Source organism: Oreochromis niloticus, linkage group LG10, assembly GCF_001858045.2.
Source record: "Oreochromis niloticus isolate F11D_XX linkage group LG10, O_niloticus_UMD_NMBU, whole genome shotgun sequence".
In the NCBI taxonomy this organism is placed as follows: Eukaryota; Metazoa; Chordata; class Actinopteri; order Cichliformes; family Cichlidae; genus Oreochromis; species Oreochromis niloticus.
The window spans coordinates 4,349,175-4,369,632 of record NC_031975.2 but is presented as its reverse complement, the minus strand read 5'-3'; the positions used below and the strand labels follow the sequence as shown (position 1 = coordinate 4,369,632).

At 41.6% G+C, this 20,458-nt stretch overlaps 2 protein-coding genes across 2 annotated transcripts in view; both read left to right on the top strand.

Annotated features, from left to right (window-relative positions):
• Positions 1 to 6,097: 6,097 nt before the first annotated feature.
• On the top strand, positions 6,098 to 12,529 carry msantd2 (Myb/SANT DNA binding domain containing 2). The gene is made up of 4 exons (XM_005454567.2): positions 6,098 to 6,596; positions 9,029 to 9,284; positions 9,374 to 9,437; positions 9,564 to 12,529. The coding sequence occupies exons 1-4, from the start codon at positions 6,165 to 6,167 to the stop codon at positions 10,480 to 10,482; spliced, it is 1,671 nt and encodes a 556-aa protein (XP_005454624.1). The 5' UTR covers positions 6,098 to 6,164; the 3' UTR covers positions 10,483 to 12,529.
• A 3,943-nt stretch (positions 12,530 to 16,472) lies between these two features.
• The window catches only part of esama (endothelial cell adhesion molecule a), a 56,525-nt gene continuing 52,539 nt past the window's right edge, over positions 16,473 to 20,458 (top strand). The window contains exon 1 of the mRNA XM_005454568.4: positions 16,473 to 16,935. Within this exon, the coding sequence (XP_005454625.1) occupies positions 16,866 to 16,935 (70 nt within the window). The 5' untranslated portion in view covers positions 16,473 to 16,865. The remainder of the gene's footprint in view (positions 16,936 to 20,458) is intronic.

Here is a 20,458-nt window from a genome sequence, read left to right as displayed (position 1 = left end):
TTGTGAGAGGGCATTTTTTACCTGCACAAATTATCAATAAAGTTTCAATCTCTGTAACAATGATGACAGTATAATTGTTATTGTTCAGCAGAACAGCAAACAATTATGTTGACAATTATATGTGTCTAGTATGTTGGCTGATTTTCTTTTACTTTTTGCATTTGAAAATAAAAGTTCGGCTGATTTTAACACCATCACAAGAAGTGTTGTTAATTATTCTTTTTGAATCATAATCAGGTTATGACAAATTGTTATTCTTAGTACTGCATACTTGCAATGAAGAAGTTGTCCGAAAAGTCGTCTTAACTGTTGCGTTTGCAACTGTAGGCAATGTCCTCCTGAGAAACAGCCATTTCATCTATGTTCTCTGTAATGGACTTTTGTTTTTGGTCTGTATCTTTTGACTTATTTGCAGGTTGTTAACCATGCTTGCTAGCTTTAGATGATACCAGCAGTCCATATGGACCAAATGCATTGTTGTCTAGCAGCATAACAAACCCAAAACACTAATACCGAAGATCTAAAACCGTGATATCACCATGACATCGTGGTCGCAATTTGAGGACCATTTCCTTTCTAAATAATACAAGTTCAAATAATTGATGACAGTACAATAGCAAGCATAAACAAACAATGATAAAAACACTAGCAAGTTCTTCCACAATGCATGCCGTGAACCACCATGCACACTTGAGCATTCATTGGTCAAGGTGTAGGCTGCTGGGGGATTCCCATCATGCATTGAGTGTTTCTTCTTCAGTCACCTTTTAATAGACCTCTCTGCACTGAATCATACTTGTTATCAGTAACGGTTTTTGATATGGATGACATGGGCGGCATCATGGCATCGGCAAAAAAAAGTTGCTTGCACCTATGCTGCCCCAACATCATGCCAGCGGATTTTGGGTATTGCATGGGCACTGATTGGTTTTCTATTGCCCATTTGCAAGGTGCGCCTGCTGCTTGCCACACAGGGAGGAGAGGAGCGGGGCAGCAGGGGATTCTCTGGCTGGCTGGAGCGGCACCTAATAACCAGCTCGTAAAATGAAACAAAATAAAAACAAACCAATAAACTAGGGCTGTCATCACAATTAATGCAATTAAAAATTTTAACGCAGAATGACTCAAAATCCCTGAAATGCCTCTGTAAACGCATTTCAGGCAGTTTGTCCAAAGTTTATCTGTTCTGCGCTCCAAATGGGTTGATTGTGTTAAAAAAGAAGACATTATGATATAGACTTATAATTTGCACCGATGTGTTTTCATTTCATTTCATTTTTTATTTTGTGTCACACATGGTACACCAGTAATTCAATTCCTATACACAAACCTTCTTTTCAAAAGTCACACTGTTTCCATGCATGAAAAGGAGCAGGAAGAAGAATAAATTCTTATGAACACCCGCCCCCTATCTACAAACCGGATTCCAAAAAAGTTGGGACACTAAACAAATTGTGCATAAAAACTGAATGCAATGATGTGGAGATGGCAAATGTCAACATTTTATTCAGAATAGAACATAAATCACGGAACAAAAGTTGAAACTGAGAAAATTTATCATCTGAAGGGAAAAATATGGTGATTCAAAATGTCATGGTGTCAACAAATCCCAAAAAAGTTGGGACAAGGCCATTTTCACCATTGTGTGGCATCTCCCCTTCTTACAACACTCAATAGACGTCTGGGGACCGAGGAGACCAGTTTCTCAAGTTTAGCAATAGGAATGCTCTCCCATTCGTGTCTAATACAGGCCTAACTGTTCAATCGTCTTGGGCCTTCTTTGTCGCACCTTCCTCTTTATGATGCGCCAAATGTTCTCTATAGGTGACAGATCTGGACTGCAGACTGGCCATTTCAGTACCCGGATTCTTCTCCTACGCAGCCATGATGTTGTGATTGATGCAGAATGTGGTCTGGCATTATCTTGTTGAAAAATGCAGGGTCTTCCCTGAAAGAGATGACGTCTGGATGGGAGCACATGTTGTTCTAGAACCTGAATATATTTTTCTGCATTGATGGTGCCTTTCCAGACATGCAAGCTGCCCATGCCACACGCACTCATGCAACCCCATACCATCAGAGACGCAGGCTTCTGAACTGAGCGTTGATAACAACTTGGGTTGTCCTTGTCCTCTTTGGTCTGGATGACATGGCGTCCCACATTTCCAAAAAGAACTTCGAATCGTGACTCGTCTGACCACAGAACAGTCTTCCATTTTGCCACACTCCATTTTACATGATCCCTGGCCCAGTGAAAACGCCTGAGCTTGTGGATCTTGCTTAGAAATGGCTTCTTCTTTGCACTGTAGAGTTTCAGCTGGCAACGGCGGATGGCACGGTGGATTGTGTTCACTGGCAATGGTTTCTGGAAGTATTCCTGAGCCCATTCTGTGATTTCCTTTACAGTAGCATTCCTGTTTGTGGTGCAGTGTCGTTTAAGGGCCCGGAGATCACGGCGTCCAGTATGGGTTTACGCCCTTGACCCTTACGCACAGAGATTGTTCCAGATTCTCTGAATCTTCGGATGATGTTATGCACAGTTGATGATGATAACTGCAAAGACTTTGCAATTTTTCGCTGGGTAACACCTTTCTGATAATGCTCTACTATCTTTCTGCGCAACATTGTGGGAATTGGTGATCCTCTACCAGTGTTGGGTAAGTTACTTTAAATTAGTAACTTAGTTACATTACTAGTTACTTCTCTAAAAAAGTAACTCAGTTACTTCAAGTTACTCGTTACTTTCAGAGTAACTAGTTACTAGGGAAAGTAACTTTGGTTTTACTCAGAATTCTCTTGTTAATGTGTTGCTTCCGTAACTGGATACCAGCAAGGTTCCCAGTCTTCTAGCTTGCTTACTTGCCACAAGTGCACTGTGCCACCTACCAATAGAAAGGAAAAAATAATGTGCACATTTCCACAAGAGAAATCCCACGCCTGGACCGTCGTTGACCGCTGCATGATTCTAGCCTGCTTTTTACATCCAACACAAAAACTGCAGTCGTGGTGCTTTTGATTGTACTCAGAACTTGGAAATTCTGCCTTCTGAATACGAAGATGTAGGTAACACCAGACTGCAGATGAGCTGCATACAGAGCTGGACTGGGACAAAACAATCGTCCCGGGCATTTTGACTAGAGACCGGCCCACCATTATAGGAAAAATCATAAAGCCTTTGAATGAAAATAAACACTGTTGTGACAGTGATGTACACTGTTCTGATGGTATATATGTATCAATCTATCAATTGTTTGTTGTAAGACTCAGATAATTTTTTTTTTTTAAAGCGAGACATTTTAAATGAGAATAATAAAGAAAAGTATTTCCTTGTGCCCCCCTTTCCCTGTTAATGCCCTACCTGGCCCCCTGGCAACACTTTGCTAGATCCGCCCCTGCACAGTTACCAGCTGTCAGCTACGTAGAAAAGGATCCTGGTGTTATTTGTCTCTCAGAAACAGTTCATAACTTCCCTTCAACTCATCCATGTCACCTAAAAGGTAAACCTGTTTCTCCATCACCTGTTCAGCTCTGATGATTCAGTAAGGACATCTCCTGGTTTCATCTTCATGTTTTCCTCTCACCAGATAACCAAACCGATATCATGACCAGCAGCTTTACAGCTGTGGCTCCAGCAAACATCAGCTGATACTAGAAATTAATATTAAATAAATTCTAACAACAGCTGACCAAGCTTAAACGTGCTGCTGTTGTTTAACGCGACATCCGCTGGTTTCCTCTTTCTGGCGCAAAGTGGGCGATAAATAAACAAGAGAGAAAAGCCGATCAGCTGATCATTGATCAGTTTCGTGATTGAAGTAGAAACAGGAGAGGAGAGAATGAGAGAAGAAGAGGCAGCTGTGCAGCTTCAGCTTTGTGTCTTTTTCATTGTAGCTGAAGTCCGGGACAAACTCTGTTCCTTTTCACCTCAGTACGAAACACATAATATTTTCTCTGAATACCAGACGATTCTGTTTTTTACGGGACGGTTGGCAACTCTAATAATTAACCGTATGAACAAAATAAAGTTCAACATCAGTAACATAGCACCCACACAGCTGTATAGAAACTCCGTCATGCTAGCTAGCACGCAGTACGAAAATGTCAGCATACCGAAAATAAACTCCACGTAAACTTGGTTTATATCTGACCCAGATAGACTGCAGGTCATAACTTCTTACCTGAAGTTCAGTTCACCTGACACGCGGACCGGCGGCCGCTTCGGGTCTCTCCTCTTGCCTCCACTTTCCCTCATCCACCTGCTGGCTTCCACCACTTGCTAATGTTATTGAATCTGTGGAAGCTCCGCGATATCCACCACACGAAGTAACGAGTAACGAGCCTATCTAAATCCCAGTAACGAGTAACGCGTTCCTGGTTTTGGCATAGTAACTAGTTACCGTGCTCGTTACCACAATAATAACGTAGTTACTGTAACGCGTTACTTAATAACGCGTTAGTCCCAACACTGTCCTCTACCCATCTTGGCTTCTGAGAGACACTGCCACTCTGAGAAGCTCTTTTTATGCCCAATCATGTTGCCAATTAACCTAATTAGTGTTAATTGGTCTTCCAGCTCTTCGTTATGCTCAAATTTACTTTTTCCAGCCTCTTATTGCTACTTGTCCCAACTTTTTGGGGATTTGTTGACACCGTGAAATTTTGAATCAACATATTTTTCCTTTAAACTGATACATTTTCTCGGATTAAACTTTTGATCTGTCACCTACGTTCTATTCTGAATGGAATATTGACATTTGCCATCTCCACATCATTGCATTCAGTTTTTATTCACAATTTGTTTAGTGTCCCAACTTTTTTGGAATCCAGTTTGTATAATAGTACAAGTAGGCACTTACAACCAAAATACACTCTGGAACTATTCTGTACACAGCAAAACAAAACAAAACAAACAAAACAATATACTCAACAATGCACAACACCACTAAATATCAAACCAAAAGGATAATCCTTTTCTGGGTTGTGTGAAATCCCAGAAAAAAAACTATACAAGCTGAAGGTCTATTAGTCTATTAGTTTATGTTGTGGGGTCGGGTGTTGATGCTGGAGTGCAAAATTACTGATGGAAGATGGACAAGAAAAGGTTGAAGCCATCAGATCGTCAGTTTAGAAAAAAGAGAAAAGAAGAGGAGAAACGAGCAAAAGATACAGGTAAGCAGATGTGTCTTTGGATAATGGCAGGTATTGTGTATCCTGAAACAAGATAACATTCATTAGTAGAGATCGGGAAACAGTAGTAGTAAACAGTAGACAGACAGTAGACACTCATGTGGCTTACTGAATCTTTTGGATCGTGTTTACCATAATATTAATTAGCCATTAATTGGAAGATGTGTATTTGTCTGCTATTCTCAATGTATGATGGCTGTTTGTTTTCCATTTGCATAGTCTCTCTCTCTTGCTCGCTCTCTCACACTATCTAAAATATTTATCTGGTTAAATTCAGTATGGTTCTGACAACAGTTTTCACAATAATAGATGTGAAAGTACAATCCTTAATATATTTTATGTGTGTGTGTCAGTGGAGGGGAGAGAGGGAGTGTTCGCCCAGGGCACCAAACAGGCCAGGACCGCCCCTGCTTGTTATTAATCTCTGTCTCTCTTCCACAGCATGTCTTTTATCCTGTCTCCCTTCTCTCCCCCCAACCGGTCTCGGCAGATGGCCGCCCCTCCGTGAACCTGGTTCTGCCGGAGGTTTCTTCCTGTTAAAAGGGAGTTTTTCCTTCTCACTGTTGCCAAAGTGCTTGCTCATAGGGGGTCATATGATTGTTGGGTTTTTCTCTGTATGTGTTATTGTAGGGTCAACCTTACAATATAAAGTGCCTTGAGGCGACTGTTGTTGTGATTTGGCGCTGTATAAATCGAATTGAACTGAATTGGTCTCATATTTGACTATTATTATATTATTGTTCCCATGTTTCCATCAAATGTGGATATTTTGCTTGTGAATCCTGTTGGATATCATTTTTTATTAATTGTAGTTCTTCATCAGTGAGATGGCAACACAAATACAATAAATGCGTGCAATGAGAATCTGGTTTATACTACTTAATCCCTCCAGGATCCACGCCGTGCTTTTTTCCAACCCGGCTAACCGCCGCTCAGGACGTCACTTTCCCTCCCCTCCCCTTAGCAACAGAGGCAACATGGCGGCGTCCAGTAACACAGAGCAATCTCCAGAGATATCGACGCCGTTAAAGGTACCGAAAACCGAGGTGCCATCCCCTGAATCGGAGGATTTGAGTGACAGTAATCAATATCACTCTAATCCCTCGACGCCAAACCGCTTCTCGCCTTTGAACGTGAGCTCGGGGGCTGCGGGCCGGAACACGGCCTCATCCTCCTCCAACAGCTTCACGGCTTGCCGAGGGATGTCGTGGACGCCCTCCGAGACAAACGCCCTCATCGCGGTGTGGGGTAACGAGAGGCTGACGGAGGCGAGGATGCAGCAGCTGGAGGTCGCCGGCACCGTGTTCTCTGGTAAGGCCCCCGGTCCTGCCATGTACGAACGGGTGTCCAGAGCCTTGTCGGAACTGGGATACGAGAGGACCCCGTCCCAGTGCAGGGAGAGGATGAAGGTAAATGAGCTTCAGAGGATGCAACAATAGCTTTAACATCACATACTCACCCTCCATCACCAGCACCTGGACCTCTAAGCTGTGACACTGAGCTAGAGCTGCTGTCTGTTAATCTACAGGCTCACACGCAGAACAACAAGTCCAGTCATATTTCAACGTGTTGTTTCTGCTAAACACAAGTGCGCTTTGTGGACATGGCTGCACTCATCCCGCCTCCTGCATCCCTCACATGTACAGGAGGCTAATTGCGGCTGTCATGCCTGTTATTGTGCGTCTTCTGTTTATAACCACTTCAATGATCAGAAATGATATGCTTTATTAGAGTGAAGTCAGTTTAATCTAACCCTTTGATTCATTCATCTGACTTCCTGCGACAGACACACAGATGAATGTTGCACTCAAGTCATTAGAAAGGTCCTTAACACTTTATAATGACCATCACTCATATATGTTAAATAGAAACTCACTCAAGTGTTATATTACTGTTAACAAACCGGGAATTGATAATAATATTTACCAGTTGTTTGTAATGTTGCAATTTATATTGATTCATGCCATTAGTTTATTAAATCAAACTGTATTTGCACCATTTGCTGCACCATTATTAAATGTTATTGTTGTGCCATTACTGAGATTAACATACTGGACAAGCTGCCGCTGGCTCTGCTTTAAACTGCTCTGAGATCAGCTTCCATCTGTGCTGTGTATGGCTACCATTAGCAAGTAAACAAGCACTCCTCATCGTCACAGATGGGCTTATTCTTGTTAAGCACCTTGGCCATCATATGTGATAAGTAAAAATTTGAATAACTAGAGAGGAAGTCAACTACTGCCATGCTCAGTTTAATAAAACAGCGATTCACTTGTGGCCATTCCAGGCTCTGGTTGCCTGGAAGTGACCCTCTAATGTATTTACTAGCAGGTCATATGTCAATCAACGGTATTCTTCACTCTCACTGGTTGTCTCTTCAGTTGCTCGGCTGAAAGTTGAACACGGTTCCCACCAACTTTGCATCACCTGCAGTTATTTCATCCATAGAGACTTGAAGTTGCCAAATATCATTTTTCTACACTTTCTACACTCTCTGGGTACCACTTTGCTGCGAATCGTGCGTACGCAAATTAATGCTGTTCTCAGATTAGTTGTTTTAGGGTACTTACATTCAGTCAAACTCATTCTAACAATAGTAAATTCCCAGTTTTGGAAATCTGCAGGGAGCTCTAGTTTTTTGGACAGTAGAGTCCCAAGTTAACATGGTCTGTAGAATCACTAAAGTAGAACCCAATGTACTACTAGATGTTAACAGTGATTGTTTTTACTATTATTATTTTTTGAATTAGAAACTGTTAGCTATTTGCTAATATTTGCAGTCTCTATAAAGGCTAAAAAACGTCAATTTAAAAAGAAAAAAGACGAGACACGTCCTTCAAATCTAAGAGAATTGTATAGTTTGTCCACCAGATGGCACTGTAGAACTTCCCTGTTTGTAAACACCTATTTGGAAGACGTTTGGAAGCTGTTTGAAGCAGGGCAGAGTGTAAATGAGTAAGCAAATGATCACGCATAACAAAGTCAGTTTATGTTTTGTGTGTATGAAAGACGAAGATATATCGGTGGTATATCGGAATATTGGATTTTTAAATAATGAAATATCGGTATCGTTTTTTTTTTTTTTAAATCCTAAAACATTCAAGTGCTACAGTGCAATCATAATCACAGGGCTTTTTACTTTTCACAGATACATTTAAAGCGCTAACCTTTTCGTCCGTTTGCATACACAGTGATTTTGATTTGTTGACGTAAACACATACATCACATTGGTATGCGATAAAAACCTGATAAAGTGGATGCAGGCAGTGTAATCTCCATTTAAAAGGTGGTGCTGGATTTTTTTTCTTTTTTCATTTTGGTTTCATTTCAGTTCAAAATGTTGATGTTTCATCATCAAAAGTGCTGTTTTGCCTTATTTTGTTTTTGTTGTTGTTTTTTCGGCATATGAGACTGCCTTGGAGACTGATGAGGGCTGACGGTGTTGTGGCTGGATTAGGCATCTTGCTGAGGGTAGGAGAGGCAGGTGGTGGCAGGCGGTGAAGGAGGCAGCTAGGTATGAGCTGCATCTTTCAGGGCCAGGCATAGGTGTAACCAGCATCACAGCATTTGTCATCACAGTGTTGTGAATTCACTCAAAGAGCAGTAAAAAGTGCGATTTCTTAAATAAACATGTACTTATTGTTCTCTGCATTTAACCCATCTAGATTATTCATCACCCTTAAAGCAACAGGTGGTCTTTTAAGAATGCAAATGGAGAAGTAATTGCTACACAGAAACAAAAAACTTACCTACTGACTAGGTCAGCCTTTGGTAACAATGTAAAGAAGTGTAAAAATGTTTTTAATTGTGAAAGATGTGTTCATCCTCCTTTTACAAACAGACGCTGCGGCGCTGCTACAGTCGTGTGAAGGAGCACGGCATCGGTAAAAGGAAGAGCAGCTACACTATCGAGCAGCTGGAGAAGGTGTTCGGTCAGGGAGGCTGGGACTCCCAGAGCTGTGCCCCTGTGCTCATCAACAGCAGTGGGCTGTATCAGGAGATGGAGTCTGATGGTAGCACCCTGGAAGACTTCTCACAGGAGGACTGGTGCAACCAGGTGCTGGACTCGGCATTCCAGGAGGGAGACATGGAGACCGGTGAGTTTGGCGTTAGCTAGCGGACGACATCAAACAATATGCGACACAGCAGGTGGTTTTGAACTCAGATTTGTGCTTTTTCCTACCAGAAGAAATCCAGTTGCCTAAACACAGAGTCCTACAGATCCAAGCGGAGCTGTCAGAACAAACACAGTAAGTCAACGAGAATCAAGACTTATCCATCTTTGTAAATGCAACTCAGATTATGTTGGTGTTTATAAAATCAATCTGCATAACCTCTGAAAAGCTGACATCACTGCTTTTTGATATTACACACAGAAAAAGAGACACAATGCAGACGGTGATCCGTATTCTTGAGTCTGTGCAGCTGAAATGGGAGCACTTTCAGACATGGACTGAGTTTTCCCGGCTACACCTCTCCAACAAGCTGGCCATCTTTGCTGTTGGGTACAACACGCGCTGGCGTGAGCACGTGCGTTACCACTATGCTGAAATCAGCTCACAGGTGCCGCTTGGTAAAAGGCTGCGTGAGTACTTCAACCCAGAGAAGCCTGAAGGCCGCATCATCATGACCAAAGTTCAGAAGATGAACTGGAAGAACGTCTACTACAAGTTTTTGGACATTACCATCAGCGAGGCGCGTTGCCTTGAGCTGCACATGGAGGTGGACTGGGTCCGCGTGTCCCAGTCAAAGGTGACGGGCTGCAGCAGAGGCACATCCCACTACCTCCTTCCTGGGGACATTCCCAAGGCGTATGGACTATATGCTATTGGCTACGAGGCAGCGTCGCCCTCTCAAGGCGCTACTCAGACCTCTTCCCCGGGTGACAGTGAAGACCACAGCTTACCTCAGAGTGGGTTAGAGAATGGGGCTCAAAGCCAGTTTCATGGAGGAGTAGAGCGTGGTGACAGGACTGGGGCTAAAGTCACTTACTGCTACCTGGGCATAGCTGAGGACAGGACCATACAGCAGTGTCTCTTTCAGCACTTTCAGGGCTCTGGCAAACACTATGTCCATGGTGAGCCCTCCGCTGTGACGCGGTTCCTGCAGGAGAACTGTCACGATGCTGGAATGAGTCAGAAGGACGAGGCAGGTGAAGACTCACCTGAGCGTTGTGCCATTTACATCAAATTTATTGAGGTGGAGCTGGACTTCCTCTCTGCAGGCTCCCTGGTGGAGTGCCTGGAAACTGCTGTTGGCTATTCCTTAAAATACAACAACAAAGAAACGTTGTAACCACTCCTCACTGTTTCAGATTTGTACTGTTATAACTAACTTATACAGCCAATACAGCAGCAGGAAAGGTGTCTGTAATAGAGCATGGATGTGGACGTTTTATGATTATCGGCAGATTTTCAAACTATGATCTAGTGAATTGTCTGAAAATTGTGAAAGGTGACCAGGGAGATAAAATGTTTTTGTTTTTTAAAGGGGACCTGTTTTGCTCTGACTGTATGACCAGAGCAGCTCGTCAAAACGAGCCTTGATCTTATACTGGTCCTTGGTGCAGCTCATCCACTATCAGAAACAAACTGCTTTAATTCCTCATACCTTCATCTTACTTTCTCCTAATTGGCTGCCCCTCACAAACAAAAAGTGTGGCACTTCTGTTCTCTCAGCCAGAACTGTGCGCCCACGATGCCCAAATAAAACACTTCCACTCTTAGTGGCATCTCTGTGAGGCTGATTATTTAGAGCAGTTTGGTTGACAGCGACTACTTGCACATGTCACGAATACAATGGTCTACATTTATTTATTTTGTTTGACAAATAAATGCCACAAATGATCATATCTGAAAAAGTTTAATGTGTTTGAAAGCAGAAGTCAAAATTATTGTGTATCACTAAAATATATGCAGGTGATTTTCTGCGGATGAGTCTGATTTTCTTGTTCGTTTGTGTTTCAGTTGCCTCAAGTTGAAATTTTTTATCAAGTCTAAAAGGAACAGTACACAATACAGGAAACATAATGTACAGTTACAGGGAAAAACAATACAAGAAGTGTGTGTACTGTTTTTTTTAGGCTGAGGTGCACTATTTAAGGATCTGCTGCTTTTCCAGTGTAGATACATATTGCCTCATCAGGGAGTGTTTGGTTGGCAAGGTGACTATTGCAGTATGCATCTGTCTACCTCAGTAGGATGTAGCAAAAATGGCAGCAAAGGGACCATAGTGTGTATTTATTCTGAAACTGCCTTTAATTTGACTGTCACAGTGTGGACATGAAAGTGTCTCAGAGTGATTATTGGTGGAGTTATGCCTTAATTTTGCACATGTAAGAGGGCTGCAGGTCGGGATGCTTCGGTTAAAATTTCAGGTCAGAAAGGAAGAGTAAATATTAGCAAGATAATCCATCAATGCACCCTTACCTTTCCAAACAGTATTCTCTATTAGCAGTATATATTTTTCTGATGAATCCAAAAAACGGGCTTTTAAAAAAATCAAAAATCTTACAACATGTAAATTTGACTAATTTCCATTAAAGGTCTTCTCACCAGCCATGTTTGCTACCAAGTTTATTTGATATTATTGACAGTAGAACAAAGACTGAACCACTGATTAATGTGTTGTTTCTTTGCCTCATAAATATTCTTCTTGATGTAATGTTTAGAAATTAAAGATGCTAATGGAAAAGTAGTAGTAAAATATATAAATTCCCTGATATCGTTCTTTCACTGACTGAACTAAGCAGCAGATGCATCACACATCATTTTAACAGGAGTGTAAGACAGTATGTAGTACTGTGCAGTACTTGGAGCATCTCTGTCTGCAGCCATATTCTTGTGGATAATTAGACACTCTTCAGATCATACTGAGAAGTTATTAGCACCTCCCACATTCTGCTTTTTGCAAAACTAAATGGTGCCTGTGTTTGTGAAGTGTGCTCGCTTGCAGGTTTAAACCAGGCACAGCTATAAGACTATAAGCTGAAGAGGGTAACTGATCCTTGACCAATAATCCTTTCTGAACAGGATTTCTGAGGGTATGTGCAATGTGCCAGGAAAGGACTGTGTAGTAAAGAAACAACAGATAATTCCATAGTGAACTGATGTAAATGAAATGTAATATTCATTTATACATATATAAATTCTGGCTTTAGCAAACTTGCAGTGTTCATTTGTTTGGGTATACAGTATATAAAGATGAATATGATATTTTCTATTTTATTGGTTGACACCATGTCCTGTATGTGATTGTTTCAAAGTCACTGTCTTGTATGTTTACATGTTTGAAAAACAATAAAGTGGACACTCACTGTTGTTTGCCACACAGTGAGAATGGAGTTTTTGCTGGTGTGTGTGTGTGTTGAGCTTTAGGTCAGTACCTTGTGTACACCACACATATGCTATTAATAAAATTTGGTAATTTCCTCACTTCTTTCCAGGAGGGTGGCACGGTTGCCCCTCCATTGGTCCTCTGTGGGCTCTCACGCTCTGGGGCCCTCAGGATGTGTGGGGCCTGGATCTCCTCCATGCCTGCTTCATGACCTGGGATACGGGGCTATGGCTCCCCACACCCTCTAGCAGATCGTTACATGGAGAAACGTTTTGAATACAATCGCGCCCACACAGGTGTGCACACAGCTGTACATACGGGTGTTCACAGACACAAACTACACCTTTCTTGTGCTGTCGGTCTTGCGTGCTGCACAATAACATTAAATTTTTAGTATTTAATGTTATTTACACTTAGCTAGATTATTGCGATGGTGTTGTGTTTATTGTGTTGCTCTCTTTTTAATGAATAAACAGGGTGAGAGTCTGTCACAGCAATAACATGAACAGATAAACAGAATCACCAGTTAACCTAAACCAGCTGTAGGTGGAAGCTGAAGCACCCAGACAGAACTAATCCTGAGAACATGGATTCAAACCAAGGGCCTTCTTTCTGCGAGGCAACAGTGCAGCCACTGCAATCTGGGCATCACTGGACAACTTTCCTTCAGGATGAACTGGAGAAATTTTCTCTCAATGCACTTTTTGTTCATCAGGTATTTTGCAGTGGAAGGGAAAGTGAAAGCAATAAGGCATGCTCAGACGAAACATGTCACTCCCCCATGAGGCCAGCAGATGGCCATAGCAAGCTACCACTGTAAAACAACACAGTGTAAGGTACACCTGATGGTAATTTTGCATCCCTGAGAATTGACATGAAGTGTAGTCTGCTTACAAACAGTATAAACATGTGATGACATAAAATTAGTGACACAGGTGTGGACTAACATGCTGAAGGAGACCAAACAACAACTGACACTGTACAGTATACTTGACATGTATGCAAAGGGACAATGCCACTGACCTTTTGGAAAGCAGCATTTGAAACTAGGACAAATATCTAGAGATTTTCCAGTGTCCAAATATCTGAAATGATATAGAAATCTGAGCAGTGTTTCATGTTCAAATCAATTAAAGTTACTAATAAGAGTTTTCTATTTTTTTTTTCCATCTTTTTATGATTTGTGCAGAAAGGCTCCAAATCATCCAGGCCATGACTATGTTTTGACCTGTTACATGACCAAAAACAAACAACATCGCCACCTTTATAGTTATAATTGAATGCATTACGCCTGAGATGTTAGTAATGTTCCTCTTGAACATGAATCTAGTATTTTTTCTCTTTCTGGTTCTTTCCATAGATAGCTGCTAAATGTATTGTTAGGTGTTAGATAGGAATATTTACCCTGTAAAACCTGAACCATGAAATAATAATAATAATGTATTAAACCTTCTGCAATTTATTTTTAAATTAATTAAATATTAATTTGCATGTACAAGTTTTTAATATGTATCATAATTGCTACACTCTGCCTTTTTTTTGCAATTTATTGCTTAAAATGTATTGTGCAATTTATTTAGACCAAAAAAAGTATCAAAAGTCAAACTTTACAAAACTGTATGTATCAAATCTATTACACCTAAGAGGTTAGATCACTTTTCCTTTTCTGCAGAATGTATTTGTATCTAAATATATATAATAAACCATTAGAGTGTGATCATGTATGAACACATCATAGTAAAAGATGTTGGACAGTCACATGTTTTTTGTGTTCTTCAGGTTCTCTGTAGTACATTCAGTTGAGCAGCTCTTTGCTCCTATTACCAAAGAACAAAACAGAAAAAGTGTACCATTCTAAATACCAAAAACCTTGACGACATTGTTATGAATCAGTTTTTATGTGCTTGCTGTTTTGTTTCTTTGGGTTTGATTAAGTGTGGAGTGGATTGAGATAGGATATGCACAGGATATGTTTTGATGGGCTTAAAGAAAAACTAAACTGATAACAGGAGGATAACATGTCTCGTTATAGGTCATTAATTGGAGTGAGCAATATGTTTGGCCTCCAGGTGTCAGGTTTGTTTACCGTTTGACCAGCTCCTTGTAGCCGTTTGAATTAGAAGCCTGGTCCAGAATGCAGCATGAGCCTCACTGATTTTGCTCCTAAATAAAAACCGGCATGTTTTGACAGCTTTTGCCTGAATGCTGTGGATTTGAGCTGGAGGCCCAGATGCAGTTTACAACAACACAACAAAATCTCATCCCCGCAAAATTTGGACACTGCTTCTTTAGATTTAATCACGTGAGCAACCCCTGTTCACCTCTCATAATTGAGCAGTCTGCCTGCATTAGCCTCACCCTTGTTGCTGAGGCAACTGGGCAACCTCAGGAAATGAAATAAAGGGGTCTGACCACCTCGGAGAGGACAGGTCAGTCTTTCTTTTTGCAACAGGATGGTGAGCTCACCTTGGGAATTCACGTCAAGCCGTGTCGAGTCTGTTTCTCTGCTCTCAGAACCATGCCTCTTCACACATGATAGAACAGGAACTGAAGACTGGAGATTTTAAAGGGGAGGTGAGGGAAAAGAATGGAGCTTTGGATGTGGGGGGTTGAAAACAGGCTGATTGTTAGAAAAGCTTGAGCTGTGGTGTTTAAAACAAGCAGTTTAAAACTGTTTATGTTCCTATTTGTCTTTTTTAAATGAAAATTCAGGGACTCAGTAGTGAAGGAAGTAATGCAGTTTTTTGTTGTTGTTGTTATTTGATTTTTTATTGCATATGCAATCATAGCGTGCCATTAGCTTCTCCAAGCAGTATGCTCAAGGTGCTGTTCAGAAAATACTTTGCGATGTTCACAAAGTATTTGTGATGTTCACTGGCTTGTTCTGGGAAGTTGCTGTGGTCTGCTCTTAGGTCCATCAGCCACTGGCGTTGGTGGTGTGACACCACTTTCACCCAGATGTTCTTCTTGTATTGCTCATTTCATCTCTGCGTGGGTCTGCCATTGTGCTTCTCTGGCATATCTCTTCAGCCTAGTGGCCAGAGCTGTAAGCCCTGTGTCTGACCGTCTCTCCAGTCTCAGTTTTGGATATAATGTTGTACCTTGTTTTCATCCAATACCTGTCTGTCATAATGCCCAGCTGCCCTCAGTTACCAAACTAACATCTTTGGGAGCTTCCCGAAATTTGGTTTCCAGCCTTTTTCTCAATGCTTCCGCACGCATCCTTGATTTTATACCAACGTGCTATAAGATCACAGTCACAGTGGCATATTGGCTTATTCATTTCAATGACACTGGTAGTAGGAATAGTGCATGTTGTAGAGTCCACAACTGCAAGGATCTCTTCTGATGGGACACTGTCAGTGACCTAGGGGAGTCATGCTCTTGGTTGAGTGACTATAGAGGCCGGTATCATCTAGCCGAGTTACACTGCGCTCTTCCATCAGGTGTGGCTCAACACATCTATACTGCTCACTATTGCTCCAGCGATTAATAATAATAACAACTAATAACTAATAATTAAAAGCATACTGTAAGGGTTTTGGAAAGACTGATAAGTGATCCACTTTTTCATTCACTCACCGCCACTTTGTTTGATTCAGCTGCTTTTTATCAGTAACTCACGAAGTCTGAGGAATTATCCAATTCGTTATTAGCAAAGTGTAGAAATGAAGTGAAGAAACACACACACACACACACACACACACACACACACACACGCATTCTTACACCTGCACCCTACTGAACCTGAGAACTAGCGAAACTGCGTCAAGCTTAATTTTACAGACAGTAAAATAATAAAGGTGGAACATTTTTGTTTTCAAAATAAAAGACATCGTCTAAGGCAGTGTTTCACGGACCTTATTTTGTTGGAGGTTTCCGGAAATTGCTCTCGACACTGAAGCTGAGAATACAGCTCTACCGCGGAGGTGGCACGTCTCTCTCTCTCCCTCTCTCGCTCTCTTAGGAAAGGTCTCGGGATGACAACTTGCAGAGTTATAACCCACTCGCCGCCGTGTCGATAAGCAGGGAATTGTAGATGTTAAAAGGAGGAGAAGAAGAGTCTCGGATGACCTTTAGTGTCATTGTCAATCCAGTTTTCACTCCACTTTAATATTCGCATCGCTCCACCAAGTTAGAAAAGGGGATCCGTGCGTCAGTGGAATAAGACCCTTTCCACACTTCCTCACCTGAAGTGTCCCCTACCTTACCTTCCTCGACCAGCGCGTGGAGATAGTGGGAAGCCCGCTGAGCAGACTTGAAGAGCTTTATTTGCCCGAGGCGGAGAGCTGACATAAAGCCGGGTGAAGGACGTTAACAACTGAGAAGTGTGTACATCAGCCATGGGAGCCTCCAGCACTACTTCGAGGAAACTTCCTCTGCTCTACTTTACCTTTCTGTGCGCGCTCACAGGTCAGCTTCTTCACCTGCCTTATATAAATGCCTTCTATTGTGTTTGCTTGTTTGTTCACATTTCCAGAAGCACACACACGCACATATGTCACTTTGTATTTCAGATCTTAAAATAATGAGACTAACATCGCATTTTCATCCATCCTGTTAGCATTAAATATCAAAGCAACATAATGTACATTAGAATGTGGGATTTACTGTCCGACCACGTTGTGCTGACATGAGTCATAATCAGAAACCTGTAACTAATGACAGAAATGACAGCAGGGTCTGCTTCTGGGGGTTCTTTGCTGTATGTGTGCCAGAGGATGAAGGGCTGGATTTGAAGCTGAAACACCTGTTTGTTTTTCACAGGATTTGAAACAAGTGTGTTACACATGATTATGTCTTCCAGGGAAGAATAATCCCTTTATAGCTGCTGCAACACGAGCTCAGCCGTCACTCTCTCTAGCAATGTATTAAACTCCTACTTTCACTGATAGCTGTACAGTACAAGCAGCCTACTTTCCCCTCTCTTTGATATAGAAATTGGGCCACGGTACAGCTGCACGAGTATTTTGCAAACGTTTTGGGGAGCAAGAAGTTTTTAAATGATTAATTCCAGTTAAAAAAAAATGTAATGGCTGCACCTAGAAGAGAGTATTTTTTTCTCTTTTTTCTGCATTTCAAGAGAATATTAATATTTCTTGAGTTTTGTGCAGTTTCTTCTAATTCGGAGACCTACTAGAGTTCATTTAAAGGCACTACTGATTTAATAGTCATTCTAATTGAAAAGCAGCAAGGAACTGCTGGACGTTCACGAGCTCATGAATTTTGAATCATCATTTTATTGTCCCTCTTATCTTAATTTAACCCTCAGCAACAACAGAAATGATTTTCTTTTAATCAGTGTCAGTGATGAAAGAGTCAAACACTCAGTTTTTGGACTGCTCACATGCTCCGCTCCACTCTCATATGGAAAAACAGGAAACATCTATTTAAGTTGTAGAGCCCCATCTGCTCCAGGTGAGCGGCTGTCACTTCCAAGAGTCTGGGTGCTGACTTTCATATTGCTCTGTGAGACATGAAAGCCAGTGAGAGATACACACTTTGCCTGAATTTGTTCTCAGCTGCCCGTAGCTTATGTGTGCTTTTCAGTGCTGTTGCCAAAACAATCACATTCCCTGTCAGTGAGGGAGTTTCTCTCTGAGGGAGTATTACCTGAGTAACACTTCCATTTTGCACCATATAGGTTCACTGCAATGAGACAGTGATTTAAGGCATTGTAAGGGGTGACTGCAAGCAATGTCTGGCAACCAATTTTATCAGCAGGCTATGATTCAGGGTCACAGGACAACAGGAAGATATGAGCACAGTAGCTGACCTTGACCTCACCATCAATCGCCCTGCAGGTGTGTCCTGAAAACACTGAGCAGTCAAGACACAGAGAGGAAATGTTCATGAATAGCACCCTGTGGCAACAGGAAAACTGTGAGCTCCTTGAATCCCAGATGTGTGCGTTAGAGCAGGAAGTGAGCAAACCTCCTCCTACAAACAACATGGTGGTTCAGTTCAAAATCCAGAGCAGTGGAGAATGTTATCAGACTCGCAAGCATCTGCTGAGTGATTGAGGATATGTTAAAAACATATGACTTCACTTCCATACTTACTCAGAACAGAAAAATGCAGGAGTGAACATGTGTAATGAACGATTTGAGATTCTGCTACTCCTCTGTGTCAAGACAACCTTAATGAATAGAATATTGTCCTTTTCTGTCTCCCTGTAATCTTTCAGATTTACCACATGTTGATGTATAAATTATCTTTTTCACAGAATGTTCTGACCGTATTCTGTGACCACGTCGGGTAAATAACTTGTTTCTAAAAACGATTCCATGCTTATTATTCTTCCTTGTCAGAAGCCTGGCGACTGCTGTCGCACATGTATTGTTGTTTGACCCATTTGCTCAGAAGGACTGCCTTTTTGTGTGAAAATCTATTTATTTAAGATTTCCGTAACAGTCGCAGCATGTCAAATGTCATCTCGAGGGCACAACTCGCCATGTTTGGAATCTATCCCAGCTGCCATAGAGTGAGAGGTGGTGTACATGCACAGGTTGCCAGTCTCTCAAAGGGCCAACACAGAGAGACAGAAAACAGTCCACACTCACACCTATGGAACTTTAGAATCACCATTTCACCCAAACTAACTGGCTTCCTTCCTGTGGGAGGAAGTGGGAGTACCCACAACTCCACAGAAAAAGATAGATTTAAACCCAGAATTTTCCTGCTGTGAGGAACACAGCAGGAAAACCGCTGTGCTGCCCCCTAAAAACGAATGTTTAATACATTGTCCTGATGCACCATAGATTTTGGTGCCAGTTCAAAGTCAAAAATGGACTTTTTAGAAAAAAATGTAAATAGTTTTTGCTGTGTGTCAGCTGCAGTGATTGTTTTCTTTGTTCCCCAGTTTCTAAGAGCATTCAATAAAATCAAACGTTACATATTCTGATTGCCTGTGGGTAGATTTGGCGTTACGGTTAAGATCTTCACCAGTGGCAACTTAGACCTTAAAGGGTTAAAGTAGTCTAGACTAGGCACATTTACCTCTGGGAAAACAATGACCTGCCAGCTGGACAAAAATCAGCTCATGAGATGCTCTGTTCTTCTGCTCCACTTCAGGTAGAAACAAGTGACACACACACACACACACACACACACACACACACACGTCTGGTGTTTCTATTCTGGTGGGGACATCTCATTGAAATAGTACTTTCCTTAGCTGCTTACCCTAACCCTAACCATCAAAAATGAATGTCTAACCCTAACCCTGAACCTAACCATAACCCAAGTTTAACCCTGACACCAAAACCACATTTTGAGTCTCAAAAATGGCTTCAAACTTGTGGGGACGGGGATTTGGGTCCCCATAAGGGCTGTTGGTCCCCTCAAGTATAGTAAACTTCCAACACACACACACACACACACACACACACACACACACATTAGTAGTAGTAAGACCATCTGAAACAGCTGCACATAGTCAGCTTTACCATTGTGGCACAGTGCTGAACTTCAGTGTTGTCCTCTGTTTAATTCAGTGTTACCTTTCCTAATTAAACGTGACACTTACCTTCTGTGCTACCACCCAGCAGTTGTATCTTTTTATATTAAGCTTTGCTAGCATGAAGAGTTCTTCTCAGTCACACAAACTCATTAAGATTGTCTCAGTGAAGTTGTGTTTGGGTCAGCTAATTTGATTATATTAGCTTAGGTTCATCAGGAACTGTGCCTAATTATTCACTCGTGTCTAATTGCTTAATTTGCCCTTTGTCTTTTTCTGAGGTAAGCTGTGTAAGTTGGCAGAGTTTAATCTTTTCCTGGTGTTATATCAGTCTTACCACTAAAAGTCCTTGTCATGTGTATTTAGTATTTTATTCCTAGAAGTATGTGGTTCACGCCCCTGCGTTCATCTTTATCAAGGCATCCTGGTGAGGGGTGCAGACACAGATTCGGAAGAAATAAAACTTTAAAGTCAGAT